Raw genomic sequence first — 15,129 nt, forward strand, 5'->3', positions numbered from 1 at the left:
AATCGCTCTTTACTAAACGGTGCTCTGTATCTCAAAAAGGCGATCAATGAGACTGTTTCCTGCAATACCAATGCCTACTTTAGCTATTGATACATCTAAGATGATAAAGAATCTACTTACCAAAGCTATGTGACTAATGATGAAGACTTGAAAATAACCTGAAATAGCACTACACAGCCTCGATGTTACAAAACATGTGCTACTCTGCCTTTTCTAAATTTGAAACTTCTTCACAATATGACTGGCTATATATCCGGTACTATGTGACCTTAACGGAGCTACATTCAATGATCTCTATTCGTCGATTTCATGTTACCTTTATCAGTAAGTTATTGTGTGAATTCACATGGTTTGATTCAATGTGTGGATGTTTGTGTACTCATATAGTCTATACATATCTAGAGCTGGACACCTGGTGTCTCAACGTGTTTCCGGTGATCTATTAATAATATTATACGTTTCGGGGGTATTTGTCTCTGACACCAAATGGGGTCTGTCTCGACCGATATCAGCGATTAACCTGTCTCTCTTATTTTCCAATCATTTTAGAAGTTTTGAAGTTCAATAGTGACCTAGTTTATGGACGAATATAAGAAGTTGTTATTCATATAGTTTGTCAGTGTCATCTGTCACTACTCAGAGTGATTGTTGATTTCGTTATAGTGACCAGAATCTCAGAGTGAATGTTGATTTGGTTATGGTGACCAGAATCTCAGAGTGAATGTTGATTTGGTTATGGTGACCAGAATCTCTGAGTGAATGAGAATCAGTTTGCAGCAGACAGCCAGTGAAGGTCCTAGATGGGTGACCGCTTGTGAGGTGGTAACAATAGTTTCAATGACTTGATTTCAGGAGCACTTTTTTCATGCCATGACAAACGAAAGCTTTCTACTCCCAGAATCAACAGATTCGAAAGCTTTCTCGAACTTAACCGTGTTATAGATGCTATTTTGAAATGTGTAGACTTGTATCATCTACAAATACATAATGCGCATTCAGAACCTTGACAATAGTGAGAAACCATCCTTAAAGCCCACATTCCAAAGCCCGTTAAAATTTGTCATTAGTTATTGACCTCGAACCAAATTTACACTTCCACAAAATATAAGACGAAGTAGCAACGTATTGTATTATGTTTGTTTATTCGAAGCGACACAAACATGTGGATACATTTACATACGCCTACAGGACAAGATGGCAGTTGGCGCTACACCGGTAACACCTAACTGTCCAATTCTTGGAGTCTCAAAATGGTTCTTATAATATCTTTTCAAAGTTTCGCCGTTAGACCTTTGCATGTACATATGTTTAAGGCGTCGTAGAGACCACGTCTGTTGCTGTCGGCCCTGCGAATATCAACAAAAGACATGTACTCTAAATGAGTAAGTGAGTATTTTTAACAGCGTTCCAGCATGGGAAGAGGGATTCACAAATCATACCCATGTGGAAAATCGAACCCGGGTCAACCCAATCCGGGTTGACTAAAGCGGACGCTTTAACCACTTGGCTACGTGTAATAAAAGAGTGTTTAAGTATGGTTTTACGCCACTCTTTAGCAATTATATTTCAGCAATATCAGGGCGATGGACACCAGAAATATGCTTCACACATTTTACCTACGCGTTTAATAAATATACACGTGATGCAAAATAACACTCACTAAAAGGATGATGCACAATAACATCCTTCTTGTAGGCAGGTAGTTACTAACTTAACAGACAAAAACTGCAGAAAGTAACGTTGAATTCAAGCGCTTTCCATACGCTTGAGGCTGACATATAATTGTAGTCTTTTCAATACTTGCTTATTGTTTGGATTTGTTACAACACAAGATGAAGTTGGAAAACCATTATCCGAAACCAATATTCTGATAAAACAAATACTTACGTGTGGTTGGCGGTAAAGCTGGAAATACACAAAAACGACAATGTAAGTAACTGCTGGCATCTCAGTAGGAGTAAATATTTACTACAGTGTGAATACATCATGGTATCTGAGAGGTGTGAATTTTGTTTTACGCCGCTCTTAGCAATATTCCAGCAATATCACGGCGAGAGAGACCAGAAATGAGCTTCACACGTTGTACAGATGTGGGGGATGTCACTTTGGACAGTATGATAGTTTATCAAGGTGTATCAGTTTAATGAGGAGAATTCTATAGATGTAGATAGTACGTGCTACCCAGTTTGAAGAAATCAACGAAAAATAAAGCTTGTCACAAACAAAAGATCACAATCTGGTTAATGGTGCCACTCAACACGTTTAGCTCTACGACACTGTCTTGTCCCCACAGAGAGAATCAAAATGTCATTTTCTTGTGAACTATTACAGTGAATAAAGTCTTTATAACAAAGGGGAGGTTCCAGTACCACCTCTTGTGCTTCTGCAACCTCTAGCTATGAATCTATTGCAGATTTCTGAGACCAGTAACTATTGAGCAACTCTAATCCCGATCTCTGGGACCACTAACTATTAAACGACCAAAGCCTATTCTCGATCTCTGGGACCACAAACTATTAAACGACCAAAGCCTATTCTCGATCTCTGGGACCACTAAGCATAAAACAATCATAATATATACCAAATCTCTGGGACCTATTCCAGATCTGTGGGTCCATTAACTAGTAAGCATTCAAAACATAATTCAGATTGATTGGATCTAACCATCAAGCAATCAAAGTTTATTCCAGGGTGCCATTGTACAGGGCGATCTGAGCGCTAAGGTGACCTTAACTTCCATACTTTAACGCAGATTTACGACAGTCTTAGCGCTAATGCTGTTTTGTACAATGGCATCCTGATCTCTAGGATTACTTATCTATTAAATAATCAAAACCTATTGTAGGTACTAATCATGCTGAAGACGAGGATTAGAGTGCGCTTACCGTAAAGTTTGTGTGTGTCCGGAACAAGGGTCCCACTGTTACATAAATCTCCACGACAGCAGAAACTACAGGTATTGGCGAAGTAGAGAGGCCCCTGGTCTACTCTGTAGCAATAGTACTTGGTGGAAGTCTTCTGTAGCCATTCCACTTGACAAACTGTTTCGTTTACACACCTGGGAAAGAACGACAGGTATCACAGCAAATACATATTGAACGTAACAGGTGGTATAATTAAAGAGTAAGACAGTTGCATAACACCATAGTTCGATGGGTAAGATAAGCCAGTGAACGCACGCGTGTGCAAGTGTGTGCATGTCGTTGTTTAAGGCCGCACTCAGCAATATTCCAGCTGTATGGTGACGGTCTGTAAATTATCGAGTCTGGAGCAGAAAATCCTGTGATCAACAGTATGCGCAACTGGGATAGAATGACATGTGTCTAGAGGTTAGAGGAGACCAATCCAAGACTGATATCAGATTCATAGTACTAGTCGCCTGCAACAGGATGCTACAGTTTGACATAAATACCTCACTGAGACACAGCATATACTCTCAGGGCCGAACAGTCCTTTTTATCCTTTATCGGAATATCAAGTACCATTTAATAACTTTTGATACGATGCTGTTATGAAATAGAACAATCAACCTTCAGCAATGTTGGGCACACACTCCACGGAGGCATCCCATAACGTTTACAAACCCAAATACAGAGGCATGGTCCTGACCACACGTAGAGTCCCAGTACATCCCAATCTTGGATTCGAACCCATGACCACATCACCATACTTGCAGCTTCAGAACATAATTCGGAAAAGAATTATCACTTGCTCTGATTTGACACTTGTGCTCATTTCTGCATACATAGAGTGTTAAATTAATTGGTTCTAAAAAAGGCTGTTCAGGTCTTGAACTTACAGTCTTCTAGCTGTCTGCGTTGAGGTCATATCTTCAGTCACTGACGTCATACAGAATGGTGTGTCAAGGTTACACGTCGTGGGTTGACCTCTCGTCATGCAGTTAGGGTCATCGGAAGAACATGTGTCACATATTGCTGTTGAAAGGTTTATAACAAAACATGCTGTAATTAAAGACTGATTTCATTCCGTTGACAAAAATAATCCACCAACGTCAGCTGTAAATAATCGGGTGTGGGCCTGAAAGCCTTGCCACTGATGTACGTGTGGGAGGTCTCTCAACGAGACAACTCACAGTCTGACCACCAGATCCCAACATTTCTTGCCAGCTGTGACAAGCAAGAGGTGTTGGAGAAGCATAATTCCTAGGAACAGTTTTCATTCATAAACAGGTGAGATACTTCAAACTGGTCAGACTGCGTTTCACTTTAGTTCTAAACCATCATTCGAAATTGGTCTTTAAATGTACTTTAAAAAAACTACTACTGTATCTTATTTATGGGTGATCATGGTTATAATTCCCTATGGAAAATTGTCGATAGATATGTTTAGGCTTACGGTAATGTATAGTTATTGATTCTGTTGAAGCTTCTGTCACATCCAAAGTTGTTTGTGTCTCATCCGAAGTAGTTCCTGTATTATCCGGATGTGCAGTGCTCGTGGGTTGCGGCGTTGATGAGGTTACAGCTGGATCTTAAAAAAATACTCGGTTAATATTAGATACTTTACAACAGGGAGAACCGCGTGTGAGTATGTACGAAGATAACTGTAATTTGCGCATTTGCACCTTCTCTGTATATGAGGGTAGATTAGGTCTTCAGCAACCCATGCTTGTCGTAAAAGGTGGCAATGTCTGTCGTGAGAGGCGACTAACGGGATCGGGTGGTCAGGCTCCCTGACTTGGTTGGCACATGTCATCGGTTCCCAGTTGCGCAGATCGATGCTCATTCTGTAGATCACTTGATTGTCTGGTCCAAACTCGATTATTTACAAACTGCCGCAATATAGCTCACTCACTCACTGTATATGAACCGGTGGTATTCACACGAATAAATGATTTGACTTGACTCGAATCGCTGTTCTGTGTGATACTATCAATAAAAACGTACCACAGGAATAAAATATTACCTTTGATTAAAACTGTTCCATATTTAGAGATATGCATTCTTTAAGCGTGAAGATGAAAACGTACTTATGTTACATGTGGTGCATATACTTACAATAAAACGTTTCTGAACTAGGCACTAAACTGCCGTTATTACATTGATCCCCTACACAACAGAAGCTGCAGAAGTTGGGATAAAACAGTGGGCCCTTGTCCACTTCCAAACAGTATGGCCGCCCGGAAGTGTGGTTGATCCAGTCCTTCATACATGTGTTGAGATCTGCACAACTAGCAAACCAAAATCAACCATTTAATATACAAAGAAATTACATACTAGTAAGTACATTACACATGTTTGAAATGATTATAGTTGACGCGAGTTGAAGAATTGTCCCCCGGCTATGCTCAATGACCCTTGTCGGGCGCAGGTCACAAATCAGATGAACTTAAGCAACGTTTACCATGGAGGTTCCTTGAATGTGTGACCGTTTTGGGCAGCTTGGGAGTTTCTGCCCTCTGCCCCACAACGAAACACGTGGTCTCACCGTAGGCAAATAAGTTCAAAATTGGATTCAAAACTCGATTATGTGGGCTACTAATGTCAATCATGTATACTCTTAGAGCACGTCCATACGGAGTTCAGTGCGATGTAAGCGGCCATGGAATAATACTTTAAAGTCGTCTTTATGACACTCTAATGTCATCTTAACTCCAAATGTCAGTCGGTTCAGACAACATATCCTCGGTTGTTGTATAGACACCAATCTGACGCTCGCTATGCATAAGGTCATCGAGTGGTGATCAATGTGCCTGAATATCGATCTCGACCAACACTTAGCAATAGCGAAGATGTGAATGTTTGATAACGGCTCTAAGGGCCTGAGCACGAGTACTTTCAACAAAACACCCAAAACTAGTTGAAAACGATAAATAAATTCAGACTTTGATTTTTATACACTATACACTAGGAGATTATCTGATTGTGAGTTGCAAATGTTTGCCCTGCAAAGCCGTTGGTCATGAGGTCGATGACCAGATCAGCTATGTCAAGGTCGAATCTATACATACAAACAACATCTGCGATATTTACCCTCCCTTCGACGTTAGAATATATGATAAAACTATGCATGCAATCTGACATATTCATGATTTTCATCATATTATTCTCATCACTGTCTTGCCCTAGTCTATACTTTAAATCTGAAGACCCTTAAGACTGTTGTCTTGACAAACGCTTTGCCTCTTAATATAAATAAATATGACTAACCTAATTCCAATTAAATAGAATAGTATGAGATACTCCATTCTCTTCCCACAGAGGCTACTTGTCGTATCTTCCTACGAACACAGGAAGATGTGACAAGTAACCTCTGTGGGAAGAGAGTGGAGATACTCAAAACCTGGAGAATCTAGACTCGCTTTATACACGGCTTGTTGCATTGCACAATGGGCTGCGCGAAAAGGAAAATAATGTGGTTCAGGGATAGATAGAGACTATAGGTTATTATGCTTTTTGCGTCAAAATCAATCAATAAATATTCAAGCTATGATGCAGAAAGCAGTTGATGCTGTTTTGCAATTACATTACTCTGACTTGATGTTGACATTATTCTTACCAAGCACAATAGCAATACTACTCTGAAAATTAATCGGCATCTACCATTAATATACATTGAAGTGTTGGGAAAACAGGCGACACATTACATTTCATTCGACAAGTAGTAAGTGAGTGGGCTTAGTTTCTGCCCGCTCTTAACAATATTTCTGCAATATGACGGCGATGGAGGCTTGAAGTCACACATTGAAGCTCTCTTAGGAATCAAGCCCGGGTCTTCGGCGTGACAGCGAACGCTGTAACCACTAGGCTACCCAATGCCGCGCCCCGATCTGACATATAGATATTGGTTGATGTGCCTATTCTGGAACATGTCTGAATATTGTGAGTTATAGTGATAAGTTCTGTTCTGAACTAACGACATCTTTCCTCTCCACCCAATATAATATTATATTAGCATAACACATGTCCGCGTTATATTTACCTTCTTTCGGCATACTGGGTAAAGCGACTGTCTTCATACACGGTGACTTGACAGTATGGTCTGTCGGGGTCACACAGGGTAGGTCTACCTCCACGGACACATCCGAGGTCATCCCGAGTGCAAACGTCGCACAAGGCTAAAGAGACAGGAAAATGATTAATCACGACGGCTTACCAAGAGGTTGGTTTGTTGTTTAACGACGCACTCATCAATATTCTAGTTATATGTAAATAAGCGAATCTATACCAGACAATCCAGTGATCAACGGCATGAGCATCACACTACGCATCTGGGATACGATAATATAGGAGTCAGCAAGCCTGACCATTCGATCCTTTTAGTCGCCTGTTACGACAAGCATGGGTTGCTCAAGACCAATTATAACGGGTTATATTTCTAGAGGCTTGAGTAAGACGGCAAATGAATACACACCTACACATCAAACGTTGATTTAGGCACACACAGAGGTTTTTAATGCTTTCACAACTTCACAACGCACACACTAAGGGACGAACAGGGTAAGACAGGAGCAAGTGCGCCCCCGCTTGGTCTGTACGACGAAAGTGACTGAGTTTAGTGCTACGCCGCTTTTAGCACTATTCTAGCAGTATCAAGACGGGGAAAACAAGAAATGGGACACACACATTGTACCCATATGGAGAATCGAACCAGGGTTTTCGGCGTGATGAGCGAATGCTTTTATCACTAGGCTGCCCAGTGCTCCTGGCGAGGGGACCAGTCGATACTGCAAGGGGACAGCGTATAGGGCAATTTACCAATGTGTGGAGTCGTCAGCACTGTTGGAGTTGGTGTGTCTTCGGTAACTGAAGGCGTAGACAGGTCGGTGGCGTTTGTAAGTTCAGGGGGACCTTATAGAACATGAAAGAATCCATAATTATTGATACCAACATACAAAGAGAGTGTTTCCGGATTGTGCCACAGGGTGAATAATTGTATCTATTTCATCGAGAAATTTGCGAATCAACTGTCCCCAAGTCATATATGTAAGCTCCTTGCCTTTTCAAATTTTGAAGTCCATTCTCCAAGTTCCGCAATATACTGGGTTAGAATCGTATTTCGCTACAGTCTAAAGCGTACCACCATAATCCAATACGATATTGGAGTACATTTTCAGAGAATCGTTGCCTTTGTCCACCTCATTAATTTCTTATCTAGAATAAGGTCTTGTGTCGTACACATTTTACAACTCACGATACAGTGTGTCGGGATTAGGGACCAGAGCGCCAGAATTGCAGAGGTCGCCAACACAGCAGAAGTTGCAGTCGACAGAGAAGTAAAGTTCGCCCCGGTCGATGTCGTAGCAGTAGTGACGCCATGACGTCTCCATGTACCACTTTTGGTAGCACACAGACTCGTTGACGCAGCTGATGAAACATAGGGCATAAGTTTACAAAATACAAGTAAGTTTGATAAGCTTAGGAAATACAGATATTAGCCTTTTAGAATATCCAAGAAACAAACCCCTCAGTGTTTCAGGATATATAATGTTTCTCTAGTTCACGGGCTAGTTCCTACAGGTGTGAAGATAGCGTACATGATATACTATACCGCAGATTCGTCCGTGAAGGCGAGTAAACATAGATTATGACAGTTCAATCAAGACTAAGCCCACTGAAAGGTCACGGACTCGATCTTAACTGCACTATCGCAGATTTCAAGACACTCTTCTAGCACGTTAACTGTATCCATAATAGGTTTACCAATTATAATAAAGTATTTTCCATGTCCTTTGATATATTTTATATATAGGCGACAACTACGCTCACCTCCTGCTGACGGTCATGTAGGAGGGATAATTGTCATGAACGGTTGTCATGCAGTACGATTCCTCAAGGTCACAGTGTGTCGGTGTACCGGAAGTGAAACATTCTGGATCGGACTCATCACACACCTCGCAGATAGCTTGGAAGGATATATATTGAGGTCAACTGTACCCTTAATCCATAGCCATAACGTTTCCAGTACAGTATACTGACATAAGGATTATTGGCATTTCAATTAAAGCATCATGTCAGAATGTGTCCTTAAGGTTATCCATGATAGAGAAAGGGTTTTGACACTTTGTCTATCATTGTTTATGAAGACGAAACACAAAGATGCATAATGTTGTGCATCAGCAATCTACAAGACTATACCATTACCCAGCAAGGGAATACCTGTATGGTATTTTGGTTTCATCTTCACGGTGGGATACGTCATCACTTACAGTGTTTCTCCGTTGTTGACACAGACGTTGTGACTGCTGTCGTCATACTTGTGTCCGTCGAGAATGGTGTCGTGGCAGTGTTGGGTGAAGACGATGGCGCTGGCACGCTGCTACCTTCCGTAGTTGATGTCGGTGGTCCTGAACAAGACCGTGCTCCAATAAGACGTAAATTTAGTTATTTTCTCATCGGTAAACATGTGCGTTAAATGTGCTAATTCATAAAATAATTTCGAAGTAGTATGCACAGATACTGTTGAGGACAACTTACGATACAGTGTGTCGGGATTAGGGACCAGAGCGCCAGAATTGCAGAGATCGCCAACACAGCAGAAGCTGCAGTCGACAGAGAAGTAAAGTTCGCCTTGGTCGATGTCGTAGCAGTAATGACGCCATGACGTCTCCATGTACCACTTTTGGTAGCACATAGACTCGTTAACGCAGCTGAAAATTCACGGGGTATACATTTACAACAAACAAAAGATTTTGATAAGCTTGGGAAAAACAAAGTATAGCCTTCAATACACAAGTCACCACATAGCTCGGGAAATGTAATGTCTGACTATCATTCATACAATTGTGAAGATAATGTACTCACACAAGGGTTTGAAACGCAAAAGACAGGTATCAAAGTATGCACTATGACTGATAATATGAAAATTCCACTGACCGTATACACCTTCGTGCCATTTTTTGCGTTACAAGCCCCTGTGCTCTTTACTGCACTCCCGCATACCCTCAAGGCATACCCTCAAGCCATACCCTCAAGGCATACCTTATTGCGTGTCAGCTGAATCCATTTCCATTTCCATGATTGCGGTAGAATATTATTACCCATGTAAACAGGTGCGCTCACCTCCTGCTGACGGTCATGTTGGAGGGATAGTTGTCATGGACGGTGGTCATGCAGTACGATTCCTCAAGGTCACAGTGTGTCGGTGTACCCGAAGTGAAACATTCTGGATCAGACTCGTCACACACCTCGCAGATTGCTGCGAAGGAAATGTTCTATTTTGTATATCAATATATGTTATATTATACGGAACATGGTCAACTGTACCTTTAATCCATAGCCATAACCTTTCCAGTACAGTATGCTGCTGACATTTCAATGTATGCATTATGCCTGAACGTGCCCCTATCATTATCTGTAACAGATAAAGGGTCGATGTAACTGTAAACTGCCTACGAGATAAGTGGAAGGGAGTTCAATAATGATCATGCACTCGTCCAATAATATACTTCCGTAAGGCATAAAAAATAAGATCATACAAACTCATACCATACAAATCTTTGGCTTTGTAAATCTAATCAATAAAGTCCTATCTTGACTTGTCTTAATAAAGACTTCTCTGTGCACATTCATCATCGACTCACAGTACTTCTCCGTGATGGACACAGTTGTCTTTTGTGTGACGTACGTGACTGTGCTTCCTTCAGGACTACTTCCGGGACCAACAGGGGTCATGCGTGATCCTTCTGGACTTGTAAGAGTCGGGCTAGTTAAACCATCGGAGCTCGATGCTGCGTTTGAAGGTGATGGACCTGTGAAATAATCCGTGCTCGATCCTTGAGGATTTGAAATTGATAGACTCGTCCGACCAGCTGTGCTGGAGTTTGGAGGACCTGAACGAGTAGCATCTGTGCTAAACCCCTGTGGACTTGATGGTGTTGATTCAGTAAACCCATCTTTTGTAGATCCAAGTGGGTAGGACTGAGACGGGACTGTCAAACCGTTAGGCGTGGTTGATGATCCCTCGGATAAAGGTGGCGTGCCTGATGCTGTTGGCTCTATAAAAATAAATTATCTATGGTTCGTCATGTTATATTTTCTAATTGTTAATCAGTTTAGTTATCATCTCGAAATGTCTTTTTTAGCTGAAAAAAATTTCAGTGAGTGGTTTTGACACTATTCGAGCATTCGGGGGACACTAGAAATGGGCTTCATGCATTATAACCATGTGAGAAATTAAACACTTTAAGTATTTGGCTCCCCCATCGCCAAATTAAAATAACATGCGTTTTGAAGAAACTATTAGCCATGTAACGGCACGTGTGACTAACGGTAAAGGGTTTCAGGAGACGGGACAAGGGTTGGTCCGGCGTTGCAGAGATCTCCAACACAGCAGAAGTTGCAGTCGACGGGAAAGTATAATTCGCCCTGGTCGATGTCGTAACAGTAGTGACGCCATGACGTCTCCATGAACCACTTTTGGTAGCACACAGACTCGTTGACGCAGCTGAAGAAACGCCAGGTACAACTTTCAACTGATAAATTACAGCGAAAAAACCCTTTCGACATTCAGAAAACGCTGATTAATGCAAGGTTTGGTGAGGACCTTGAAAACCATAGTAGACATAGTATAGCTGATGTTTAGTTTAGAGCGAATTTAGTTCGTAATATTCCAGCTTATACGGCGGCGCTGTTTAGCTTAGAATGGTCTTTGTAGTGAAGTTGGGAAAAATATAGAATATCGTGGAATTCCTTAAATTATGTTATTTCCAAAGTGACATTAGTTTTTAATATGGTGGTCCCTGTAAACATGATGGCGTCTAGCGACCACCGTGGTTGTCGGTTTAGACACACACCTTCTGCTGACGGTCATTTTGTTAGGGAAATTATCATGGACCGTTGTCATGCAGAAGGAATAGTCCTCGTCACAAGACGTTGGCGTGCCACCATGGAGACAGTCAGGATCTGTGGCGCCACACACTTCACACATGTCTGAAAGTAAAACCAAACGATAACTACATAATCCCAATCTACTTACGGTACATTTTGGAGGAACCAACAGTTATTTCAACAACAAAAAACAAGTTAGTGACATACTGATTGGCACCGTTGATAAGTCAGAGGGTGATGAATCGGTTACTGATGCCGTCGTTACAGATGTTTTGCCCAGCGACACACTGGGTGTTGATGGTCCGGTGACATAGAGATCTGTTGAGAGAAATGAAAAATTTAATTAGCCATTCATAAAAAAATATTAATGTGTTATTTTGATAAAGTAAAACTCGAGACATTATTACATTATGGAACTTGAACGGTTATCAGTGTGTATTTACGGGCATTATATAACACGTCACAATTTAATTCTGGACTCACAAAAGTCCAGAAACTCTCCCACACTGTGGCCGCTCTCTCACAAGGGACAAAAATAACATGTAGCTGTTATGAATAGTATGCTAAGGATGAAAACAAAATTTTAAAAAAAGAATTTTTCGAAAACTCAAAATTTAAACTCGCTCGCCCATGGGTGAACAGAGAAGAGAATGTTTAGGTTCGTCCAGAATTAATGTTTTGGAGGTTGCAAATGAATGAAAGTATGTTCAAAAGTACCATGACATAAACTTCAACAGATTATTTTAAAATGTTTCATCAGTAAGTATGACTATTGTAAAGCGGTCAGATATATGAAGAACATATGATCTATGTCTGATTACACTTTCTCAGTAAAATAAATTTTCTAGTACTCTTTTTAGTTGAGTCGTGATAACTTTCGGTCATTGAAGCCGTGCTAGTAGACACTTAGTCTAGTCAGTGGGGCACACAAATAATGACTAGGAGACTTCAGCTTATAAGGAAACTGCGGTGGCTGAGTGGGTTAAATCGCTTACTTTGCTCACTGGCGATTTGGTGATCGCTGTGAGTGTGCGGGTTTGAATCCTGGATGTCACTCTACCACTAAAGTACTAGAATCACTGCTTCACTGACACATTGAAATTTCAAGCATAACTTTCTTTACAGCTGTAAGTATGTCGTTAGAAACGAACCTCCATTATACAGAAACTGTGCCGGAGGGATCAAATCTGGCCCTTGGTTACAAAGGTCTCCCTGGCAACAGAAGCTGCACGTGACATCAGCCCTAAGATTGCCCATCTCCACTTCATAGCAAAACAGTCTCTCTTCAGTCACTGCGAATTTCTGTTCACATTCTGTTATGCCAACACATCTGCAATTGGTAAATATTTTACTTATTGTGATGGCAGTTTTATGTTCTTAACATGTTGATGATGACGATGGTTGTCTTACCGTGTTAACACTCATGTACTTCACAGTCTTAATCTCATTTAAGTTCGCAAAGGTAAACTTGCTCATATACTTTGTATTCTATCATGTAAAAATTGCTGGAAGTACAGCTTCAGTGACATCAGAGTGCAGTACTCACTTCCTGCCCACCGTTCGTTCTCCAGCCAGTGTGTCTGTCACCTCTGTGAGACAGTATTGCTGTGTGACGTCACAAACAGTGCGCGCACCGCCCTTGACGCATGCGGGATCTGTGACGTCACATACTTCACAACTAACAGGTGCCTGGTTTCCTGTAAACAGAGAGGTGGTGCATCTGGCACAGCAACTTAAGTAGAAAAGTAAAAAATGACATAAAAATGACACAATGACAAAGATACAGGGGCGGTGGTGTGTTAGTCTGTATGTGTCAGTGAGTGTGTGGGTTTTGTTTTTTGTTTTTTTGTTTGTTTGTTTATTTCTTGTTTTGATTATTGGTTTGATGATGGGGCGGCGTCGGGGCGTCGGAGAGAAAAGGAGGAAGAGAAGTAGAAATGTGTGCATACCACACTTCATTTTCATCCGAATGCTTAAAACTAATTATATACGGAATCTAACTGACAAGCCATTGGACATATGCATATGCTTGTGGGTTTCATCAGAATGGTAAAAGTCTGAGAGCGGCATCATCTTGGGTCTTCCTCCCTCTTGAGACTGACACTGGAATACTTTATTAAACAGAACTCACTCACTCACTCGGGTTGTCTAAGAGGACACTGTTCCACTGTTAGCTGACGTCGTAAACACAGTATTAACACGCTGAGCACAAATAATATAGCTTAGTATACACCTACCTCGAGATCTGGTTAGAGACTGGCTGAATGTTGCTGGAGAAAAAGTAACAACGACATATGGATTATTGTTGATTAAAACAAAGTGTGAGAAATGTGCAACAGTTGAACTACTTCTTAGGCAATGCGGGTGAAAATAGGTCCCAAGCAACATTTACTGATAATGTGGAACTAAAATGGATCCGATGGCCGATGGCAAGTTTCCTTACTTATTGTATCAATGACTGGTCCGACTTTACGTTTATAAACATCCCTCTGTGATACAAGTGGAACACTGCTTGGTGCAGCCTCAGCCGAAAATATTTGACTGACCATTGAAAATATGAGATCATTTGTGGAAACAAGTGTACCAGTAATAAATACCCTTTGATCAAACATCAAAATGATACATCCTTTGGAAAATGGAAATTCGAAGAGTTTCTGCTTACCGATATATAACAGATGTATTAAGAAGGCGGCCATTGTCCGCGACAAGGCACTACAACGTGACATACGTGGTAACGATAACACATACCAGCTCATTATTCAGATCACGAGATAAGGTATATGGGGCATTTATTGTACTAAGTAAGACAGAAATGGCCTATTCATAGCAACTGTAACACCAGATAACATTTATTTTTGTAATAGAACGATTTTCATTCATTACAGATATTGCAGTTTCCCTGAGTATGTACAGATAACCAGCCGATAATACAAAATGCGTAGACCAATGTCTGACAGTAAAAGAAGAGCTTTTCGTGAAAAAGAAGGCTCAGAGAAAGAAACAAAACAAAAAGAACCCCAAAACCAAAAACATTTTGACAGTCATTTCGGATAATGAGAGAGTATTGTTTTACGCCACTTATAGCAATATTAACAATGTGGACAGCTGAAATGGGCTTCACACACTGTTCCCCGTGTATCAGCTTAAATCGAGCACGGGTCTTCAGCATGAGGACCGGGCGCTGTAACCATAAGATTAATATAAACCATCTCTTCCATCTCGGATAGCATGTGCAGGGTTGGTTTGGCAGATCTCTCGAAGTAAGATGTTCATGGTGTTGATCATTGGATGGTCTGGTCCAGATTCAATTATTTACAGATCGCCGCGATATAGCTGGAAT

The 15,129-nt window shown here is 41.0% G+C and overlaps 1 protein-coding gene across 4 annotated transcripts; it reads right to left on the minus strand.

The window, feature by feature from the left end:
* Positions 1 to 1,123: 1,123 nt before the first annotated feature.
* On the minus strand, positions 1,124 to 14,542 carry LOC137272933 (uncharacterized). 4 transcript variants are annotated; one of them, XM_067805356.1, is made up of 21 exons: positions 14,452 to 14,522; positions 14,027 to 14,059; positions 13,336 to 13,486; positions 12,941 to 13,119; positions 11,997 to 12,107; positions 11,756 to 11,891; positions 11,231 to 11,406; positions 10,544 to 10,957; positions 10,023 to 10,158; positions 9,438 to 9,610; positions 9,170 to 9,307; positions 8,730 to 8,865; positions 8,155 to 8,327; positions 7,719 to 7,811; positions 6,943 to 7,078; positions 5,019 to 5,191; positions 4,357 to 4,491; positions 3,800 to 3,935; positions 2,886 to 3,058; positions 1,888 to 1,905; positions 1,124 to 1,346 (listed from the first exon to the last, which is right to left on the minus strand). In XM_067805356.1, exons 1-21 carry the CDS (start codon positions 14,513 to 14,515, stop codon positions 1,309 to 1,311), a joined length of 2,922 nt encoding a protein of 973 aa, XP_067661457.1. In that variant the 5' UTR covers positions 14,516 to 14,522; the 3' UTR covers positions 1,124 to 1,308. The 4 variants fall into 4 exon arrangements, with proteins under 4 accessions (XP_067661457.1, XP_067661459.1, XP_067661458.1 ...); XM_067805355.1 differs by lacking the exon at positions 1,888 to 1,905 and having other exon boundaries at positions 1,129 to 1,346; positions 2,866 to 3,058; positions 14,452 to 14,506; XM_067805358.1 differs by lacking the exons at positions 8,155 to 8,327; positions 8,730 to 8,865; positions 9,170 to 9,307 and having other exon boundaries at positions 14,452 to 14,542.
* Positions 14,543 to 15,129: the final 587 nt, after the last annotated feature.

This window comes from Haliotis asinina, chromosome 2 (assembly GCF_037392515.1).
Source record: "Haliotis asinina isolate JCU_RB_2024 chromosome 2, JCU_Hal_asi_v2, whole genome shotgun sequence".
Lineage (NCBI taxonomy): Eukaryota > Metazoa > Mollusca > Gastropoda > Lepetellida > Haliotidae > Haliotis > Haliotis asinina.